The sequence below is a fragment of the Hyperoodon ampullatus genome (genome assembly GCF_949752795.1).
Source record: "Hyperoodon ampullatus genome assembly, chromosome: 3".
NCBI lineage: Eukaryota > Metazoa > Chordata > Mammalia > Artiodactyla > Ziphiidae > Hyperoodon > Hyperoodon ampullatus.
In genome coordinates this window covers 7118346-7140792 of record NC_136916.1, presented here as the reverse complement: position 1 = coordinate 7140792, position 22447 = coordinate 7118346, and the positions used below count along the sequence as shown (strand labels likewise).

Genomic DNA, 22447 nt, shown 5'->3' with positions numbered 1-22447 from the left:
TCTAGTGAAAGCTTCACTGTATTAGGAATACAACCTTTTATACCCCAGCCTTATTTATGTATATTCAACTATATACATTCAAAAATGAAGAGTCAGGAAGGAGTAGAATTATAGCAGCAGGGTTGGAAGCTCTAGGATGGAGAAAATCCAATATAACTGTTCCCTCTCTAGACAAGCGCTCAAAGCACCGTTCTTTCATTAAACATATATATACACAGATATGTAAAGGTAAATTCTGTGTATAGAGTCATCTTTTTTTTTTTTTTTTTTTTTGTGATACACGGGCCTCTCACTGCTGTGGCCTCTCCCGTTGTGGAGCACAGGCTCCAGACGCGCAGGCTCAGCGGCCATGGCTCACGGGCCCAGCCGCTCCGCGGCATGTGGGATCTTCCCAGACCGGGGCACGAACCGGCGTCCCCTGCATCGGCAGGCGGACTCTCAACCACTGTGCCACCAGGGAAGCCCCATCTTTTTTTTTTTTTATTGGAGTATAATTGCTTTACAATGTTGTGTTAGTTTCTGCTGTACAATGAAGTTAATCAGCTACGTGTACACATCTATCCCCTCCCTCTTGGACCTCCCTCCCACCCCCTCCCCCCATTCCACCCATCTAGGTCATCACAGAGCACGGAGCTGAGCTTCCTATGTTTTATAACATGTTCCCACTGGCTATCTACCTTAACGTGTGGTAGTATGTATATGTCAATCCTCATCTACCAGTTCGTCCCACCCTCCCTTCCCTCACTGTGTCCACACGTCTATTCTCTAAGTACCAGTGTTACATTGTAATATCTTAAACCGCCTTGAATCTTAGAACACCTAAAAGCTCCCCATCTGATTCAATCATTTAGCAAACATTCTGCTTAGATACCTAGCAAGTGCCAGGAACTGTGTGTGGTCATGAGGACTCAAAGATGAGGAAGACTCAGTGAGGACCCAGGTAATAACTGAGACGCTGCAAGGCCGTGTCCTCACAGACTTCTAGTGCCGCTGCTGAATGGACAACATGCTTGAGAGAAACCAAATTACTGTTCAGTGCATGGAGAAAGGGATTTCAGAGGAGAGATCCTGCTCACACAATGTGACAAGTGATGAGGGAGACCCAGGCACATCCAGGGAACGGCAAACGGTTTGGTGTGGGCGTGATGGAGGGTGTGCAGGGAACAGAGGCTGGGAGTGAGCTGGACAGCTAGGCAGGGACCAGCTCTGCAGAGATCTGTGTGCCATGCCAATGAGCGTGGACAGCCTCACGATGAGTACCTCTGAGATGTTCTCACGTGGGAAAGGGGTCTGTGCTTCTGAAAGACAACCCGAGCAGCAACCCAGAAGTCCTGGTGGAGGGAAGGAGAGAGGAAGACAGGCAGACGGCTGCAGGAATTGGCCAGAGAAGAGGGAAGAGTCTGCACCCAGACAGAGGTAACCAGAGAAGGAGAGGAGAAGGTAGGTTGGAGAAATGCTGACTTGACATCAACATGACCTTGCAAGGGACCAGACGTGGCTGCCGGTGGGGCAGGGAGGTGAAGCAAAAGAGTAAATGGGGGATAACCCTGGGGTTTCTACTTGGATGGTCTGGTAGATGGTACCCTTAACCAAGAGAGGAAACACAGAAATGAACAGGGGTAGGGGTTGAAGTGAAGCGAGTCAGTGGGTCCGTTTCAAGCATGTGAATCTGAGTTTCCTGGAGGACATCCAAAGATGGAGGTCTAATAGACAGTCAGGAACACAGATCAGAGAGCAGACCTGGTTGCACGGGGTGGCTGTGGGAGTGTGAGAAGCAGGTGGATGTCCCAGCGACTGCATATAAAGGAAGTCAGGAGCTGGGCATGGGGCAGAGCCCATATGACAGGAGACGAGGACCCCAGGGACACTGAGTCACAGAGCCAAGGGAGGCAGGCCTTCCTTTCTAAAGAAAGGAAACCCTCCGATGCTGTAGACACGTCCGAGGGGATGAGATGGTCACCTGGTTCCACGATCAGGCAGCTGCTGCTTAACTTCATGACTGTGGTTTCAGGAGAGCAGAAGGCAGAAGTGGGACTGCAGTGGGTCGAGAAGTGGAAGCAGCACATGGAGAACAGTCCTTCAGGAGATCTGGGCTGGGGCTTCCCTGGTGGTGCAGTGGTTGAGAGTCCGCCTGCCGATGCAGGGGACACGGGTTCGTGCCCCAGTCCGGGAAGATCCCACATGCTGCAGAGCAGCTGGGCCCGTGAGCCATGGCCGCTGAGCCTGTGCGTCCGGAGCCTGTGCTCCGCAATGGGAGAGGCCACAACAGTGAGAGGCCCACGTACCGCAAAAAAAAAAAAAAAGAGATCTGAGCTAACGGGAATCTGGGCAAGTGGTTTAGAGGTCACAGGTCGAGAAACCCTTCTGCAGAGGAGGGGAGACCTTTGTTCCCTGAATAAACTCTTTGGGTGTACCATGTACCAGCCACTGAACTGAGCTTCTTACAAATATTAACTCATTTATTCCCTGGGGTGCTTAATTCGATGTGTCAACTTGGCTAGGTCACAGTACCCAGATATTTGATCACACATGCCTGGAGGTTGCTGTGAAGGTATTTTTAAGATGAGATTAACAATTAAATCAGTAGACTGAGTAAAGCAGATTACGCTTCCTGTAGGTGGGCCTCATCTAATCAGCTGAAGGCCTCAAGAAAAGGCTGACCTCCCCCAAGGAAGAGGAAATTCTGCCAGCACATGGCCCTTTGGATTCAAACTGCAATATCAACTCTTCTCTGGGTCTCCAGTCTGCTGGGCCACTGCAGATTTTGAACTTGACAGCCTCTTCAAGTGCATAAGCCAATACTGTAAAATAAATCTCTTTCTCTCTCTCACACACACATACATACATACACACACACACACACACATGCACACATCCTACTGGTTCTGTCTCTCTGGAGAACTCTGACTAATAAACACACTCTTCATAACAGCACTAGGTATTGATACTATTATAATCCCCATCTCACAGTTGAGCAAACTATGGCACAGAGAGGTTAAGCAACTTGGCCAGGGCCATACAGCTGATGGCCAGCAGAGCTGGAATTCCAATCCACTGTGCCTCAGTGTTGCTGCTCTCAACCACACGCTCTACTTCAGAGCACTGCCCTGGCATGTGGGGGCCCAACCTGGATGGACAACGGTGAGCGGGAGACTGTACAAGGAATGGAGAGCCTCGATCAATGTGCGTCTTGTACAAGTGAGGAAACAGGACAGGTGATTCGCCCAAGGTAGGCCTTAGAGTTTTCCAAGTGGCGGATCCAGGGTCTCAGGAGGTCAAGTGCAAGCTTTCCCCTCTCCTTCCTACTTTCTTTCCCTGCTTTGTTATCCACGTCCTTTCCTCCCTTCAGAATTCCCGTCTTCCCCAGGGGTTCCCTCAAGTCCCTTTCTCCCGGGAGCCCAGGGCTCCTTACATCCTGATCAGGACCATGTGCCTCAAGAAGTCACCAAGCCGTGGAGAACACACGCCAATGACAAAGTGCCCACATGACCCAGTGCCGCATGTCCACGCGGCAGCATGATCCTTCTAACAACATCAAGTTCGGTGCATCTGGTAAAGCCAATGAATTCCACACAAATAATTATGCGGTCTGTTAGTAACTGGAAAACGAAACAAAACAAACCCCAACTCCCCCCAAACTCCAGACAGCCCAACAAGCATTTATTTCCAAATATAAATTCCTAGAACTAGAATTTGACTACTCAAGGAATTAGGTGTCTTTGAAAATACATTTGATACCAAAAATCCCCCAAGACTTTTTATGCGTATCCTAACAGTTTAAAACTCTGAATGGGGTTATTGGAAAACCAGTCTTTTCAAGTTTGACTTTCAAGTTTGGGATTCAGAACCAACAGGGCACAGGGACCAGTGTGCTGTCCAAACCCGAAACACAAGTACGTTCTTCTTCCCTCATTCTTACTACGAATGTCAACCGTAAAACCTCCTGGAGGAAGATTTGGAAATATGTATTAAAAGCTTTAGAATTTTGTACTTTTTGAAGTCAGCAATTCCACTTCTTCTAAAATTTTATCCTAAGGAAACAATCATGGCCATGTATAAAGATTTTGCTACAAAGGTATTTATCACAACGTTGGTAACAAGAGTAATTTTTTTTCTGACTTAGGGGATTGAGCAACTGAATTATGACATAAACATATAGGGGAATACCATGCAATCTTAATATTGACATTACAGAATAACGGCTGCTATGGAATAATAATGCTAGGGAAAGATGTTCATGACATACAAATGGTTTTTAAAGGCAAGTTATAAAACAGTACATAGTGTATAATGGCCTTTCTGTTAAATGTGTATTTTTGGAAGGCAGTCCCTAAGAGGGCCCAATGACCCCCCACTCCTGGTGTTCAGACACCTGTGTGGTCCACCCCATACTGTACCAGCATCGGGCTCTGTGACCACCAGCATATGGAAAGAAGGGAGCGGAGGCCACTTTGACCTTAGGTGATAAAAGACAGTGACTTCCATTTTGCCCATGTGTGCTTTTGTACTTTTTGTTTATTTGTAAATTTCTCTTGGGTCACTTGCTCTGTTGGAAGCAAGCTGTCACGCTGCGAGTGGCCCTGTCGGGACGCCCACGTGGCAAGGCACTGAAGCCTCTAGCCATCAGCCAGTGAGGAGCTGGGGCCTGAAAGCGTGCGTGCAGCCCCCGTTGAACCCTGAGATGAGCTGGTTGACAGTCTGACTGCAACTTTCTAGAGACCCTGACCCAGAGCCACCCAGCTAGGCTGTGCCCGGGTTCCTGACTCTCTAAAACTGTGAGACAACAGATGTTCACTGTTGTTGAAAGCTACGAGTTTTAGGGCCACCTGTTACGCAGCAAAAGATATCTAACACATACATCCATAGTGCAATGGCTGGAAGGAAATACAGGCTCACTTTGGCGATACTGTGGGTTCGGTTCCAGACCTGCTGCAATATATCAAACATTGCAATAAAGCAAGTCACGTGAATTTTTCGTTTCCCAGTGCATTAAAAATTATGTTACACTATACTGTAGTCAATTAAGTATGCAATAGCATTATGCCTAAAAAACCAATGTGCATATTTTAACTAAAAAATACTTTACTGCTAAAAAATGCTCACCATCATCTGACAACACAGGGTTGCCACAAATGTTCAATTTGTATAAAATGCAGTATCTGCGAAGTGCAATAAAGCAAAGTGCAACAGAACGCGGTCTGCCTGTAATCCAAAATACTGTTAGTGGGTTTCTCTACATGTGAGATCATAGGTAATTTTTCTTTTCTTTTTTTTTTTTTTTTTTTTGTGGTACGCGGGCCTCTCACTGTTGTGGCCTCTCCCGTTGCGGAGCACAGGCTCCGGACGCGCAGGCCCAGCTGCCATGGCTCACGGGCCCAGCCGCTCCGCGGCATGTGGGATCTTCCCGGGCCGGGGCATGAACCCGTGTCCCCTGCATCGGCAGGCGGACTCTCAACCACTGCGCCACCAGGGAAGCCCTATTTTCTTTTTTTTTGTACAATATTGGCAATGTTTTTTTCTTTTTTCAGAACACAGGACCAAGAGAGATCATGTGACCATCTAAAGACTAAAAGGATAAAGGTTAGGAGAGCCAATTTAGTTCTAATAACCTTTAAAGATTCTTTTCAAGCAAATTAGCTTAAATGTGAAAAAAAAACCCAACTCCAAAGAGCGTGTAAGACTTACCCACTAGAAACCATGCAATGCACCATGAGCAGTAGCATTCAATAATTTCAAGGAAAAGGAACTTGCCCAGGCTTCTTAAAAGGGAAATCAGATGGTAATGAAGTTATCTGTTAGCCGATTGCTGGCATGGGAGCTTGCTTACCTAGCTTCTGATCAAACCGCCACGCTGTGACATAGGCATTGTGCCTCAGACTGCTCTGTGTGGCCAGGGGCACGGTGACATAAATGGGGCCATCCACCAGCACCGGCGTTCCATCATTACTGAGCAAGTGGACACTGACGGCTGTGATGGGGGTCAGGTCATACCTGGTGCCGTTTCCTGGAAGCAAGAGACATTCTCCATCACATGCACACACAGGACTTACATGGGGCTGCAGAAACTATTCACAGAGAAATATCATAGCTACCATCTACTGAGGACTGGGCCTCCTATAAGCCGGGGACTCTATTCAGCATCTTACACACATAATCCTCACCATGACATTCTAACGTAGGTAAAATTCCCATCTTACACATAAACAAACTGAGGCTCAGAGAGGGTAGTAATAAGAGCTGGTCTTCGGATATAGGCTAGTTTGAATCTGCAAACCTGATCCAAGCTTGGGTTTGCAGATTCTAACCACTGTGCTGTGCTTTCAAAAAGGGCCTGAAGGGACTTCCCTGGTGGTCCAGTGGTTAAGACTCTTAACTCCCAATGCAGGAGAAGCGGGTTCGATCCCTGGCCGGGGAACTAGATCCCACATGCTGCGTCCCTCCCCACAAAAACAAGGGCCTCAAAAGAGAAGGGATTGTCTATAATGGGAGAGGAGGTGCGTGTGGAAATCCCTGAAATCAACTTCTATACAAAGTGAGCACTGCGCACATGTTAATTACTCGGCAGGTCACCGTAATGGAACCAAATGATTTAAATCAGAGACTGCTGAAAAAAAAAAAGGAGTGAATTTCTTCAAGGAGTACTTCAAAATATCAACTTACTGCTACTAAAAGTACACTATTGAAAACTTGGACTTGAAATGTTTATGAGTTATTTTGGTTGCCGTTGTTATTTTGATCTGTTTAAAAGGAATTTAATATAACAATTATTTTGCATTAGAGGCCTTTTATCCAAGCCAATGCTTTAATGACTGTCTACAGATAAACTGGGGAATGCTTATGAGAGCAATATTATATTTATACAGTCAAGCGGTCCATTTGAGAAGAATTTTTCTCCAGTGGAATATAATATATCATACAAAATGTATTCGGTCATAATTTAAAATCTTCCCTTGAACACGATGAAAACACACTGATGGAAAAATTTAAGCTACGTTAGAACACCATTTATAGGATTTCTTAGTAAGCTACTTATATACTTACCTACCTATCGACTAACTACCCAAGCTAATGCAAACCTCCAATGAGGACTAAATTTAAACATTTCAAACAAATCTGGTGAATTTTAGAGTCTGAACAACCGGTGAGAGATAACCCCTTTGTAGAGCAATCTCTATACGGCTAATGTTAGCACTATCTTTTATGATTCATACCCATCTCTGTTTTCCAGTGAAGGGAAAGGCATGGAAATGAGGATTTCATCAAAAGGTCCACGTTGGAAGCACAGATTCAAGTTCTGAAACCTTTTTATCCTGGCCATTTCATTTTAGGGTGAAGTAAAACCAAAACCCAGAATTTACCATCTTTCTGGTCAAACTATCTTGTGGATGGAGGACCTAAATGTGTCTGTTGCCCAAAAGCAACACAGAAGCAAAGCCAGGTCTCCAATGAACCTCTCTAGGCTCTGTTAGACTCTCTAAATGAGACAGGACTTAAAACAAAGAGAGATTAAGTAACTTACTAGACCTTACATAAACAATTTAAAGATCATGTTTTCAATCAGGAAGCACTGCTTCGTTCATCAAACCCGAGGCAGGAAGTCTGCCCGGGGAAGCAGCAGGTAGGGCAGAAAGCTGCTCCAGACTCATCACCCTTTCGCCCCACTTAACACTGCCTCTTGATTCCCAGAAATGGCATCCCCATTGTCCCCGCTCATCCCCTTTTGAGACTTCCTTCCTATAATCTTGCACATCCCTGGCCCAGGAAGCCAGGGTCCCAGTACCAGATCCGCTACCAACTACTTATGTGGCCTCTGGTGAGTTACTTCCCTGTTCCGGGGTCCCTTTTTCTTATCTGCAAAACTAACGAGGTTGGACTAGATGCTTTCCTGTGAGGCTACAGAAAGGAAGGAACTCGACTATAAACATTCAGAAGTAAGAACAGCACTGCAGAAAGGGGCATATTCTTTTAAAGCAACATGCCCTAGGTGCATGTGCTTTAATGTTCTTTAAAATGTTCTCTGTTAGAAGACATCACAGGCAATTATACCTGCTTTCCTGAGGCCTCTTTCCTCTCTCAGTGCTTCCAGTCCATGCCTTCCAAATGACAGTCTACCCTCCCACTTTCTTTATTCTGGACATACCTTGAAGGGTTACATTGTTTTCCTTCCAGCCCTCCTTATTAGAGGGCAACACAACACTGAGTTCTCTATATAAGGAGTCTCTCCTTCCTGTTCATCTTGATGTTACCTGACTCCCATCATGTCCGAAGAAAGACAGGTGTCTGTCAGGCAAAAGCAGCAACCCTGGACCAAGCTAGGAGGCCACCAATTCATCACTTAGAACAAGAGGGGTTTTGCTCGGACAGCATCTCCGGTTCTGTTTGGCTTTGGACATTAGTCATGCTACTGACTTCTCTGTTTTCTTGGATCTACTAGCAGAAGTAATTTCTTGAAAACCCCTCGGGAGTGTCATGGAACAGGTCTGTGCTTTCTTGGCAACCACAGGGGAAAGCATGAGGATGCACGGGAACGAGCAAGTGAGGAAGGGACTGAAACCTCCACGTGGCTGCGTTTCTCTGTCTACAACTCTGGATCCCTCCAAGGGGGGGAAATAAACAACCCCCCTTAGGACACGGCAGGGAAACCAGACTCTTTCCAACCGCATTTGTGGCCCCTGTTTATTTTGCTGAATTCTAGTGATAACCTGTCACCTCACACGGGTTTGTGTGGTCCAGGCTCTCACACTAAGTTGAAATCTGTTAGATGCGGTTTATGAAACGGGAGGCCAACGTGGGGCAGAAGAGAATCCCTACTTGATGGGCTGCTGGGGTGCTAGGCAGACACCACGCTACCCTTCCCTGGCAGGAGGTCTGATTCTTCCTAGGTCAACTGGCCAGTTATTTCAGTGGAAAACAAATTGAATATAACCTTCCAAAGACCTTCTCTCTTCCCTCTGAAATAAGAGAGTGATTTTAAAATAAACTCCTCTAAAATCAATAGTCCTATGTCTTCTCTACCTTACCATCGTCTCAGATTTCATAATTTATTCAAGAGCTCTTGGAATTGGGGCACAGAGAAAAACTGAATGAGCTCCAAGGAACGAGGTTGTTCTTCCAACTCGGGGTTTTATGATGAAGGCTGAATGGAGGTTTCATGATGGCCTCGGGTCATCCTGTTCCCAGAAACACTACTTTGCTCCCAGGCCTGTCCATTTAAATGAAAAGTCAACTTTTTTCTTCCCAATAATATGCACTTAAGATGACCACCATGCCACTTTTCTGGTGGTCAGTGACTGACATATCCATTGCATCATCATCACGCAAAAATTCAAGGGAGAAGAAACGTTTCTCAAAACGGGTATCGCAGAGGGAAGAAAAGCAGGTTACAAATCACCACGTGAGCTTGATCTGTAACCAGACATTTATTAACACTCTACAAAACGGATCAGATGTGGCAGGTATAAAAAGCTTTTGCAGAACGATCAGTTTCTGTAAAGCACTGGACAATTAAGTGAAATTCAATCAAAGCGTCCCTGGGAAATGCACTAACGTACTCACCTAGCGGGATTTAACCCAGAACAGCCTTTGGTTTTCAAGTTTATGTTGTGACTCGTGTAAAGTGTTGGGGAAAAGAAGAGAGGGAGACAGGAAAATGAGTCAGGGCTTGAGACTCGGCCACCATCCATTCACCAAAAGGAGGACCGGGGACCACATCAGCACGAGCTCTGTTGGCCGGGAATGGAGGTAAGGGCGGTCTTTCACTGGTAAGGAACGATTACCTATTTTCTGGCTGGTGGCTTTTAGTTTCTGTGACCTTTGAGCAGTGTGTGTCCTGCTGGCCTAGGGTGAGAATGACCGAGCAGACTTAGAGGGCTTCCAGGAGATGTTTCAAAGTCAAGTATGAAGCCTCACCACTCTTCGCAGAGGGGAAGGCAAAGAGAAGGAAAACTCAGAGAAAGGGAGGTCGTGAGAAAAGGCTGGATGGACTCAGCCGGTGGAGCCCAGAGGCTCCCTGCCCCCAAGTGCTCCCTGTACTGGTGGGCGGGGGCATGGTGTGCTCCTCTGGGAATCAGGCCCAGGGCCACCCCCGCCCCTCCCAGCTGTGGCACGTGCCCGGGGCGGGGGTTGGGGGGACAGTGCATCTCCACACAGCTGGGCAGGCTGCTCTACCAAATACACGTTCCAGGGGCAAGTGGGGCGAGGCTGAGAACAGGGGGACAGGAAACCTCTAACTCTGATCAGACACTTTAAAAAATTCAATTAAAAGAACTTCTGGGAATTAAATATACTTCGTTGGCCAACGGAGAGCTCAGGCAACTGGTACCAAGAGAGAGGCTCGGGGAGACAAGCTCGTGAAAGTGGCGCAGGCTGAGGTCCTCAAATGACACTTTCAGTGCCCTTGAACTTGTAGACGACAGATCTGCCTTTCTGCACCTGGGGTTGGGTTCTCCCACTTATAAAGATACAAACACATAGAAAGATGCAAACGCAGACTCCCCGGCTGGAAAGAAACGAGCCTCGAGTTACCTGTTCCGTTTCCATCTAAACCCCGCAAATAAGGAAAGCCGTCCACCTCCGAGGGGGAGCCGGCGGCCGTGAGAAAGGCTGTCAGGTCACTGTAGCTGGTGTTCTCGGGCAGCCGCAGAGCTCTCCTCTGGAAATGCACGCGAGGCTGCGGCCGGGCACCTGCGGAAATGAACCCTGGAGTTACCTCTCGGAGGGGCGGTTTCTGTTTCCAGAAAACGCAAACCCCGGAAAAGCTCCCCTAAGGTTTCAGCGTGGCTGCCCCGTCTCCACTCCTCTCTCCATCTCCTCACATCGCCCATTCACGCGGGCACAAAGATGTGACAGCATGTTATTATGGGGAGAGAAATAATAGCCCATTGTCACGTTTGCTTTGACACAGGATGTTATTTAGCTTTTTCACAAAAAGCTCTATTTGTGAGCAGTCTTTTCACTGCCCAGCCTTCGCCTATGGGTAGGGGTAGCGTTCTGGGAAAAAGTCCACATAAGTGAAATGAGTAGATGACAATTAATCTCTTGATACAAACAAGGCAGGAGAGACCCTTTGACACCGTTACAGACACATCCTTAGTGTTCCTGGTAAAATCTGGTCTACGCGCACAGACCAAGCTGAAGCAGAGAAGGGCAACGGACGAGCAGCTGGACAAGAACTGCAAATACGAACCCACAGTAATGAGTCCTTTCCCTTCGGCAGAAGCTGCCTTTTGGCATTCCATCTACGCCGGTGGGTGCACCTGACTCGCGACGGATCATGTTACAGATTCTGTGATGAGCCTCTTGAAAGGATGTGAGAACTGCTCTTTTCAGCAAACTCAACTCCGTGCAGGATGGGTTGAGCCAGTGACCCTGTTACACAGTTACCTGTGACACCATCCGCAGTTTGACTTTGCTCCAGATCTTATTTTGACTGTAAAACCTGAACTCGTTTTTATCTATTGCTGTAGCGAGGGTCACAAGACGCAGATGTGCTATATCAGTTTGCACACACCCAGCAAAAACATCGTGAAGACAAAAATGAATAGAGATGGGAGTTGGAGCATTCCCTGATGGAAGTACACATCTCTCTGGGTTAAAATAAGGTGGTTCCTTGGACTTCCCTGGTGGTGCAGTGGTTAAGAATCCGCCTGCCAATGCAGGGGACACAGGTTCGAGCCCTGGTCCGGGAAGATCCCACATGCTGTGGAGCAACTAAGCCCGTGCGCCACAACTACTGAGCCTGCGCTCTAGAGCCTATGAGCCACAACTGCTGAGCCCACATGCCACAACTACTGAAGCCCGTGTGCCTAGAGCCCGCGCTCCGCAACAAGAGAAGCCACCGCAGTGAGAAGCCTGGGCACCGCAACGAAGAGTAGCCCCTGCTCTCCGCACCTAGAGAAAGCCCACACGGAGCAACAAAGACCCAACACAGCCAAAAACAAATTAATTAATTAAAAAAATAAATAAAGTGGTTCCTCAAATGTGGTGGTCTGCCCTGATGTTCTGGTCATCATATATCCCACCCCAGGCTTGAGGGATACCATGTTTCCCTGTGGTCGGCTGGGGGCTTCCTCTTCCCCACCCACGGATGTCCTGACACAACGCCCTGCCCAGAGTTCATGGTCTTTATGTCTACAGCAAGGTCCCTCTTCACCCTGGATCAGAAACTTTTAAAGGGGACTTCCCTAGTGGCATAGCGGTTAAGACTCCGCGCTCCCAATGCAGGGGGCCTGGGTTCGATCCCTGGCCAGGGAACTAGATCCCACATGCATGCCACAATTAGGAGTCTGCATGTCGCAACTGGGGAGCCCATGTGCCACAACTAAGGAGCCCTCGAGCCACAACTAAGGAGCCTGCTTGCTGCAACTAAGACCCAGTGCAACTGAAAATATTAATAAATAAATAATTTTTTTTAAAAAAAGAAACTTTTAAGGGAGGAATAAGCCTATCAAGAAGTGTTCTAGGGGAATTCTCTGAAGGTCCAGTGGTTTGGACTCTGCGCTTTCACTGCCGAGGGCCCAGGTTCAATCCTGGGTCAGGGCACTAAGATCCTGCAAACTGCAAAAAAAAAAAAAAAAAAGCAGTGTTCTAGAATAACGGAGTTCTGGAGCTCCAAGGATCAACTAATCCAAGGCTCTTCTGACAGGGGAGCCCACAAAATGGACTCACCACCAACAAAGACTTACGGGGTGGGCTGCCTTGACCATGTATGACCAAGGTGGTCATGACGGCACCTGAAAATCACTGGCTGCATTTCTCAGATGACTGGTTCTCCATCAACACTGGCCCAGCTTTAGATCCCATGGGAGCCAGGTGCCCAGACTCACAACAGTCCTACCCGAAGCTAAGTGCACACGGACATCGGTCCTGTTCTAGACCATCGATGCCCTTTGTTGGTCCCTAAAACAAAACTATGGTGATGCACTGGCATCCACACAGCTGAATCTTTTCACTTCCAGCTCTTGTGAGTCTGCTCTCCTTGTCCTCTGATTTCACATGACAGCAATGTCCTCCTGCTGTCACCTCCTCGGTCTGTGCAGGGCTCGGATGCCTCATGCTCCCAGGGGGTGGGGCGTTCTCCATGCCGGCCAGGGGCATCATGCCTCACCCGACCCCTTTTCCCCCAGCCCGCTTCCTGCACGTGCTGTCTGCCTCCTTCCTTCTTCTCCGAGCTGCCCTCAGAGACGGAAGGTCCAAGCGAACCCTTTCTCGTCCATCTCCTCACCCCCAACTACGGGACAACATTCTCTGCTCCTGTTATCATTTTCTTTCAATGCTAGTGAATGTCCTGCGATTTGTTTCCTCTTCTCCACCATTCTTCAGCCGAAACAATGCTGCTGCTGCCTGGGTTTCACTCACTGGGAATCGGGGAACTCGCTACTAGGAAGGCCAGAAGGGTGTGTCTGCAGCGTGATGGCGCAGAGAGGGGCTTGTCCTCACAAGGGTCAAGGCAGAAAGCAGGGGCCAGGCGGGTTACCCCAGAACACCGTAGGTCCTGTGTGCCCCTCTGGGCCCCGTGAGATGGGCAGGCTGAAGTCACCGTGAAGGCCCCTTTGGCTGAAAGGAACAGAACCCACGCATCCTGGACCAAGGAAAAGGGGACGTTGCTGAAAGATGAAGGGGAGTCCTGCTGAGTGCCAGGACACTAGCCCAGCCAGGCCTTGGGGGGACCGGCCTGGGACCCGGACACCACAACCGAGGCTGTTCCCAGCTCTCGGGCCACTGGGCGTCTCATTCCCATTCTTTTTTTTTTTTTTTTCCTGATTTTAAATTTTAATAAATTGAAGTTTAAAGAAGTCCTCCTTAAGTTCAATTTAAAATAGTGTCCCTTTCAGATTGAGGGAGATTTTAAAGAGGTGGCTACTTTTGGCATTGGTTCCTCATTTTTTTTTTTTTTTTTTTTGCAGTACGCGGGCCTCTCACTGTTGTGGCCTCTCCCATTGCGGAGCACAGGCTCCAGACGCGCAGGCTCAGCGGCCATGGCTCACAGGCCCAGCCGCTCCGCGGCATGTGGGATCTTCCCGGACCGGGGCACGAACCCGTGTCCCCTGAATCGGCAGGCGGACTCTCAACCACTGTGCCACCAGGGAAGTCCTCTCATTTTTTTTTTTTAACGTTTTTTACTCTATTGAGAGATGTTAGGTTTTAGTTCTTCTCATTTATTTATTTGTGTATTGGCTGCGTCGGGCCTTAGTTGTGGCATGTGGGATCTTTCGTCGCAGTGTGCAGCCTTCTCTCTGGTTGTGGCGCCCTGAAGCCTGTGCAGGCTCAGTAGTTGCGGCACGTGGGCTCTCTAGTTGAGGCATGCAGCCTCAGTAGTTGAGGCAAGCAGCCTCAGCAGTTGTGGCCCGCAGGCTTAGTTGCCCCGTGGCATGAGGGATCTTAGTTCCCCGACCAGGGATCAAACTGGCGTCCCCTGTGTTGCAAGATGGATTCTTAACCACTGGACCACCAGGGAGGTCCCAGTTCCTCTTTTTTTTTAGTTGAAGTATAATTGATTTACAATATTGTGTTAGTTTCAGGTGAACAGCAAAGTCATTCATTCAGTTATACATATATTTTTTCAGATTATTTTCCATGATAGATGACAAGATACTGAATATTACTCCCTGTGTTATGCAGTAGGTCCTTGCTGATTATCTATTTTATATATAGTGGTGTTTATCTGTTAATCCCCTGAATTATCCCTTACCCCCTTCCCTGCTCTTTCCCCTTTGGTAACCGTGAGTTTTCTATGTCTGTGAGTCTATTTCTGTTTTGTAAATAGATTCATTTGTATTATTTTTTTAGATTCCACATATAAGTGATATCACATATCATCGCAGTTCGGTGTCTTTCTGTCTCTGTGTTTGTGTCTATTTCTCTCTGCCCCTGTGCGTGCTTCTCTCTCTGCCTGTTTGTCTCTGTGTGCAAGTCTCTGCCTCTGTCTCTCCCTGGCACACCATGCGTTTCCGTGGGAGACGCACCTCTCCCCACTCCTCTTCCCTTCCTGCCCCCCTTCCCTTTTCTGTACAGAAGAACTCGCTCCCTGACCAGACACTGTGTCTGTCCCCCACTTCTGGAGGAGTGGGGGTCACAGAGGGGCGATGCTGGGGCAGGTTTACTCGAAGAGGGTGTGGCTGGTCCAGCTGCTTTGACACAGGCTGTGACCGGCACGCCCTGATGCCCCTGGGGGATCGAACACAGGAGCACAGGCTCTGCCTGATGAAATGCCCCGAGAAACGTCTGAGGAGTGTAAGGGTCGAAGTACTCTGAGCCGCAGCGTAAATATGATCTAAAGTGGGTACGTGTCGGGTTGGGGGGTGGTTATGCTCTTAAGCCTAAGTTTATGGATTAAAGCTGCTGAGTTCCCACACATTTCAGGAGGGGGACCTGACTGGGTGGGGAGGGGAGGATGGAGGGGGACGGGCCTGTCCCTCTTCAGTGGAAGCCTCTCCTCCACACTCCCCACAGCAGCTGTGTCATCCTCCATCCTCCTGAGGGCTCCACCATCATCCCCCAAATGCTCAGACCCAACTCTACTGAAAACACCGGGGCGGGCTTCTCATTGTGGTGGCGTCTCTTGGGAGCACGGGCTCTAGGCACGTGGGCTTCAGTAGTTGCGGCACGTGGGCTCAGTAGTTGTGGCTCACAGGCTCTAGAGCGCAGGCTCAGTAGTGTGGTCATTGTGGTGGCGTCTCTTGGGAGCACGGGCTCTAGGCACGTGGGCTTCAGTAGTTGCGGCACGTGGGCTCAGTAGTTGTGGCTCACAGGCTCTAGAGCGCAGGCTCAGTAGTTGTGGCTCACAGGCTCTAGAGCGCAGGCTCAGTAATTGTGGCACACGGGCTTAGTTGCTCCGCGGCACGTGAGATCTTCCCGGACCAGGGCTTGAACCCGTGTACCCTGCACTGGCAGGCGGATTCTTAACCGCTGCACCACCAGGGAAGCCCCCCTCCGGGATGCACTTTAAAATCTTTTTTCCCTCTTCTGTGCTGACTCTTCTGCCCCTGCCCTCCCCCAAGGTCAACCCGAGTTTCCTAACTTTTGCTTGTTTTATTGCAAGACGTGACTCGATCCACTATTCTTGCCTTCATCAAAAACCTCTCTCCAGAAGCTTTTCCTCCCCAACCAACACATATACTCCTTTCTTCCTCAGCTAGAAAAACCACAGCAAGACACCACTTTCGCTGTTATCCCCGTAAGCCTCCTCTCTTTCCCCCCAACGCCCAGGGACGTGGCTTTCACCCCCCACCCCCCCGACACACACGCCGCCCTTGGAAATGTCACCTGTCGACTGTATAATCTGCAAACCCGTGACCCTGGCTCGCCTTCCTGCCTCCAGCTACTCACAATGATGAGCGCTGTTCCCCGCCCCCGCGCGGGGTCACGGTGCTGCCCTCCGCTCTCCCCAGAGGAGCCGGCTTTTTCCTCTACGAGTGCTTGTTTCTCCTCCTACTTCGGATGCGACAGCTCCCGAAGGCTCACCACAGTCGCCTCTGCTGTTCCTGACTGTCTCCTGACTTGCCTGACTCTCCTCCCTGCTGGAGCCTCACCAGTTACCTTCCGGTCCTGCCGGGGGCTCCACGCCTGCGTTCCCGGCGCCTCCTCTGAACCTCGACTCGATTGTGACGTCATCACTGCCTGCTCTCCAACTTAACGAAGACCCGCTCCCCCGACACCTGTGTTTGACTCCAGGTTGCCACCATCGCTTTTCGTCGCTCAAGTGCCAGGACGGCCCAATCTTCCCTTATCAACGTTTCTATCATCTTCTTTTCCGTCCATCCTGCCTCCGCCCTACACTACCCTGTGACGTGACCCCTCAACTATCGCATAAGTCTCCTAACTTCCCCTGTGCTTCAGCCTCACCCCTTTCCCGCCTCATCTACTGATGGTTCTCCAGTTCCACTCTCATCACCGCCTTTCCCCACCCAGAAACCTTCAAAGAATCCACCGCTTCCCAAATTAACAACAGCGGCAACAATCACAGACCAACACAGACCCGAACTGCTGCTCCACTTCTCTCATGGGAGGTGTAGTTCAGCACTTGAGAATTTACAAGGATCTTACATACACATTATTTCACTTAATAATCTACAGCAGGATAAAGAAGGTGTGGTACATGTACACAATGGAATATTACTCAGCCATAAAAAAGAACAAAATAATGCAGCCATTTGCAGTGACAGGGATGGACCTAGAGATTGTCATACTGAGTGAAGTTAAGTCAGACAGAGGAAGACAAATATCCTATGATACCGCTTATGTGTGGAATCTAAAAAAAGGGTACAAATGAACTTGTTTACAAAACAGAAACAGAGTCACAGATGTAGAAAACAAACTTATGGCTACTAGGGGATAAGGGGGGAGGGATAAATCAGGAGATTGGGATTGACACATACACACGACTATATATAGAATAGATAACTAATAAGGACCTACTGTAGAGCACAGGGAACTCTACTCAATACTCTGTAAGGGCCTATATGGGAAAAGAATCTAAAAAAGAGTGGATATATATATATATATATATATGTATGTATGTATATATATATATATATGACTGATTCACTTTACTGTACACCTGAAACTAACACATTGTAAATCAACTATACTCCAATAAAAATTAAAAAAAAAAAAAAACTACAACAGTCCCGTGAAGAAGGAGCTCTCTCCTCTCTTTACGGGGTAGGAAACTGAGGCCCCGAGAGGCCCACGGTCATTCTGTTTGCACGAGGCAGAAATGAATTCTTTGAATTCCGACCTCTGCGTCCCTTCCTAGCACACCTGCCCACATCAGAACAGATGCTCTACTATCATTGCCCATGGCCCTCATCCTCTGGCCCACGCAGCTCTGCTTCTGCGCACGAGCTCATGTTCTTCCCCGCATCTGGAGCTTCTCCGCGTCGTCTCTATTTGCAGATCCTACCTGTCATCCAAGGTGCATCTCCAATGCCACCTCTCCTGTGTGGCCTTTCTGGATCCCACCCCAAGCTCTAAACTCTACTTGTATCTCTCTTACAGAACCCATCTTCCTGTGCCTGGTATTATATTTATTTGTGTATTTGAGCATCTCCCTAACCAGAGGCGCCACGAGAAGAGAACATGGGCAGGAGCATCACTGGATATATCTCTCTGTTTCTATCTTTCCTCTGCCACCTTTGAGCTGAGTGACTTTGGGGTTTGGGTTCTTTATCTTTAAAGTGGGTGTGGCCCACGCCTGTCTCATGATGTGGTTGCTAGGATGTTAGCTCAGAACACACATGCAGGGGGCTTCCCTGGTGGTGCAGTGGTTGAGAGTCCGCCTGCTGATGCAGGGGACACGGGTTCGTGCCCCGGTCCGGGAAAATCCCACATGCCACGGAGCGGCTGGGCCCGTGAGCCATGGCCGGTGAGCCTGCGCATCCGGAGCCTGTGCTCCGCAACGGGAGAGGCCACAACACTGAGAGGCCCGCGTACCGCGAAAAAAAAAAAAAAAGATAAAAGAAAAACAAACATACATGCATTGATACGATGTCTCACACTGCCTCCTGGTACATACCAGGTGCAGGATCAGCAATGATTTCCCATCGCCTCTCCCCATTTAGATGGCAGCTCCTTAAGAGCAGGTGTTCTGTGAAACCCATGGCACCATGTTCTGGGAATGCTTATAGGATTAAATGTAAAGATGAGTTATTCCGGGCAACTCACTGGGTCCTAGTTATGGTCTGTCTCAATTCTGACTAGGTCACCATCCCTCATTCTCAGCACTATTAACATTTTGGGCCACAAAGGCACTTCTTTGCTGGGGGGACAGGGGCTGTCCTGTGCATTGTGGCATCTACCCACTAGACGCCAGGAGTGGCTCCCAAGCTGTGACATTGCCAGATGCCCCTGGGGGAAACTGCCCCTGACTGAGAGGATTCCACAAGATACTCTGAGCGTCCTCAGAATGACCCAGACGACACGGACAGTCTCCTCTGCCCCGGGGCACAGGATACATGATGGGGAAGAGGATGAAAGTCCTGACATCCTGGAACTCCAGGGTAGAGAAGGTAGTCATGGCAATGGCTGAATCACCATAGTGTTTTGATGCCAAAATAGAGGGTTATGCCCAAAAAGTACAGGAGACGCTTCAGCAGAGAACCATCAACCACCCAGGAGAGAAATTCCAGGGGTGACAGACACCTGGACCGTGCCTAGAGGCCACGGCCTCCCCGTGAGCCCTGTGCAGGCTGCGTGGGCTCCAGACAGAGGGGGAGTCTCGTGAAGGGCCTGGTGCACCCCGGTCAGGGGTCTGAACTTGAGGCGACCTGCAGGGGAGAGAGTCTCCGGGGGTTCTTGGGACGGGAATGAAGGAATCGCATTTGTTTTTACCCAATTCCGATAGCAGAGTGGGGGGTGGCTGTGGGTAGAGAAATCCTAGAGTCAGAGCATCAGCCAGGCTCTTGTGAGATGTTCGGTGAGAAATGATGTAGTTCCAAATAAAGACAGTGGCCTCGGGGAAGAAAACAGAGGAGGTGGCTGGAGCTGAAAGCCACTTTTGGGTGAGGCGGGGAAGGGAGAACCAGGGAGGAGACAGGGAAGCAGTGAACAGGAGCCCAGGAGGGAGGGGAAGTGCAGGAGGAAGGACCCCAGCTCGGGAACGCAGGGAGGACGAGGCCCTGGAAGAGGCCACCAGAGCTGGCAGCTCAGTGTCCATGAACTCAGCACGAGAAATCCCTAAAGAAAATTCTCGAGGGCAGACGGCTCCGAAGTTTGAGTGGGAAAGGAAATGAGGAATAGGGATGAAGACGGGTTTCCTTGGAAGGGCAGGCTTCGTAATTCTGGGAGCTGAGACAGAACCAGAGGAGAAAGATGGAAGATTCAGGACCAACAGAGGGAGGTGGGAGGGGAGGAGATTAGATGAGGGACGGACCGTGATGTGAAGAGGCTCCTGGTGAGAGAGGAGCCACGGGGAGACATGTCACAATGTCCCCTTAGAAGGGGATGCAGAAAAGCAGGCCACAGAAGGCAGCTTTCCCCGATGGCCTCTGTGTTCCCTGGAACCATCATAAAGGTCTTGGCTAAGAGGAGGGCACGCAGGTCGGGAGTGTGTGCAGAGCGTGGGAGAGTCTGACAGCACTGCCTGGGGAACAGAAAGGGGACTGTCCTGGGGACCGTAAAGAGAGCAGCGAAGAGGCCCAGCAGGACGGACACTGCTGGTTTGGGTGGTGCCAGCTGGCCTGACGACAGTGCAGCCACAAGCAGCCCGGGGCATCTTTACGGTACTTTCTTATTTACCATCATCATATTCTGAGTCGACAACATGCTGTTTCTCCCAAGACAGCGTGAAGGTCTGAGAGAGCCGCCAGTAAAGCAACAACTCCTACCTTATGGTTCATCATTGTGAGGTTACATTTTGGAATCACCATCAAATGCCTCCTTGAAAGCCTTCAGTTCCTCAGCAAAGTACAAAAAACTCTCAAAGAAAATGATCCTCATAAAACAATTGACAGGGCTTCCCTGGTGGCGCAGTGGTTGAGAGTTCGCCTGCCGATGCAGGGGACACGGGTTCATGCCCCGGTCCGGGAAGATCCCACATGCCGCGGAGCGGCTGGGCCCGTGAGCCATGGCCGCTGAGCCTGCGCGTCCGGAGCCTGTGCTCCGCAATGGGAGAGGCCATAGCAGTGAGAGGCCCACGTACCGCAAAAACAAAAACAAAAACAATTGACAAGTGTTCTCTCTTTCCACTCTCCTATGATGTCACTGCAAAGTTTAAAAGCCATTTGCACTATCATATGATCCAGCAATTCTACTCCTGGGTATATATCCAAAGAAAATGGAATGAAAACACTAATTCAAAAAGACACATGCACCCCAATGTTCATAGCAACATTATTTACAGTAGCCAAAATATGGAAGCAACCTAAGTGTCCATCAACAGAGGAATGGATAAAGAAGATGTGGTACCTGTACACAGTGGACTACTATTCAGCCATAAAACAGAACAAAATAATGCCATTTGCAGCAACATGGATGGACTGAGAGGGTATTAAACTTAATGAGGTGAGACAGACAAATACTGTATGTTTTCACTTATATGTGGAATCTAAAAAATAAAACAAATGAATGACTATAACAAAACAGAAACAGACTCATAGATACAGAGAACAAACTAATGGTTTCCATTGGGGAGAGAGGCAAGACAGGGGTAGGGGATTAAGAGGTATAAACTGCTAGGTATAAAAGAAATAAGGTACAGGGTATAAGATACCGCATACGGAATATAACCAATATTTTATAATAACTTTAAGTGCAGTATCATATATAAAAATATCACTATGTTGTGCATGTGAAACTAATAGAACGCTGTAAATCAACTATACTTCAATAAAAAAAAGGTTAAAAAAATGTAAAAGCAATTTGCAAGCATTCTGTGATGACGAGCATACTTTTAGACCCAGCCTCTGTGGGGAAAGATCCCTATACGCAGTTAATCGATGACTGTGTCGGCCCTTCCCCTTCGCCACACTGTTGTCATAAGACTGCTCCAGGCTTTCTATATAAAATAGTGTCAACAGGGCTTCCCTGGTGGCGCAGTGGTTGAGAGTCTGCCTGCTGATGCAGGGGACACAGGTTCGTGCCCCGGTCTGCAAAGATCCCACATGCCGCGGAGCGGCTGGGCCCGTGAGCCATGGCCGCTGAGCCTGCGCGTCCGGAGCCTGTGCTCCGCAACGGGAGAGGCCACAACAGTGAGAGGCCCACGTACCGAAGAAAAAAAAAAAATAGTGTCAACAATGATAACGCAATCACTTTCCTCACTTTTCAAATGAAATCGAATGCTAAGGCCAGTTCCATTGGAAACAAGCATTTACTCTGTGTGTGTGTGTGTGTGTGTGTGTGTGTGTGTATGTGTGTGTGTGTGTGTGTGTGTGAAGGCACTGCACATAATCCCACCTCGTCTGATGGGAATAGTATTAGGGTGTGTATGGTCAGAATTTAAATAGATACCATACCTAGAGAGAGGAAACCAAGTGAGTAGTCTTTTTATTCTTCAAGGAAAACTCTCATTAACCATGAGCTTATTCTATTTTATTTGGTTGTAAACATTTCAAAACAAAAACTTCACCTGAAGCATTAAATGTCTTCCCATAGAGAACACTGCCGCCTCTCCTGTCTCCACCTCTCTCACCCAGTGGCCTTCGTGCTTTCAAATCTTTTGCTTCAGTGTCACGTAAAACCAAACCACGGGGCATCACCCAAAACTATGCACATAACACGGGTGAGGCTTTGTCAAACTGTCATCACACTACCTCCCCATTTCCTTGGGGGGATCATCTGACACACGGTAACATCCAAGCAACACACAAAAACTCAAACGTCTGACAGTACTTACATTTCTGATCGGCAAGAGTTTATTTTTTTCTCCTCTGACTCCATTAAAAAAATAATAAATGCACCTACACTTGACCAGTTTGAGATTAAAATTTTGATATATTATTTAGAAATTCAG

At 48.6% G+C, this 22447-nt stretch overlaps 1 protein-coding gene across 1 annotated transcript in view; it reads right to left on the bottom strand.

Annotated features, from left to right (window-relative positions):
- The window catches only part of FAM171A1 (family with sequence similarity 171 member A1), a gene marked incomplete at both ends in the record, with an annotated part of 132379 nt that overhangs the window by 22323 nt on the left and 87609 nt on the right, over positions 1-22447 (bottom strand). Inside the window, 2 exons of the mRNA XM_079701158.1 lie at positions 5828-6004; positions 10525-10683. Of these exons, the coding sequence (XP_079557284.1) occupies positions 5828-6004; positions 10525-10683 (336 nt within the window). The remainder of the gene's footprint in view (positions 1-5827; positions 6005-10524; positions 10684-22447) is intronic.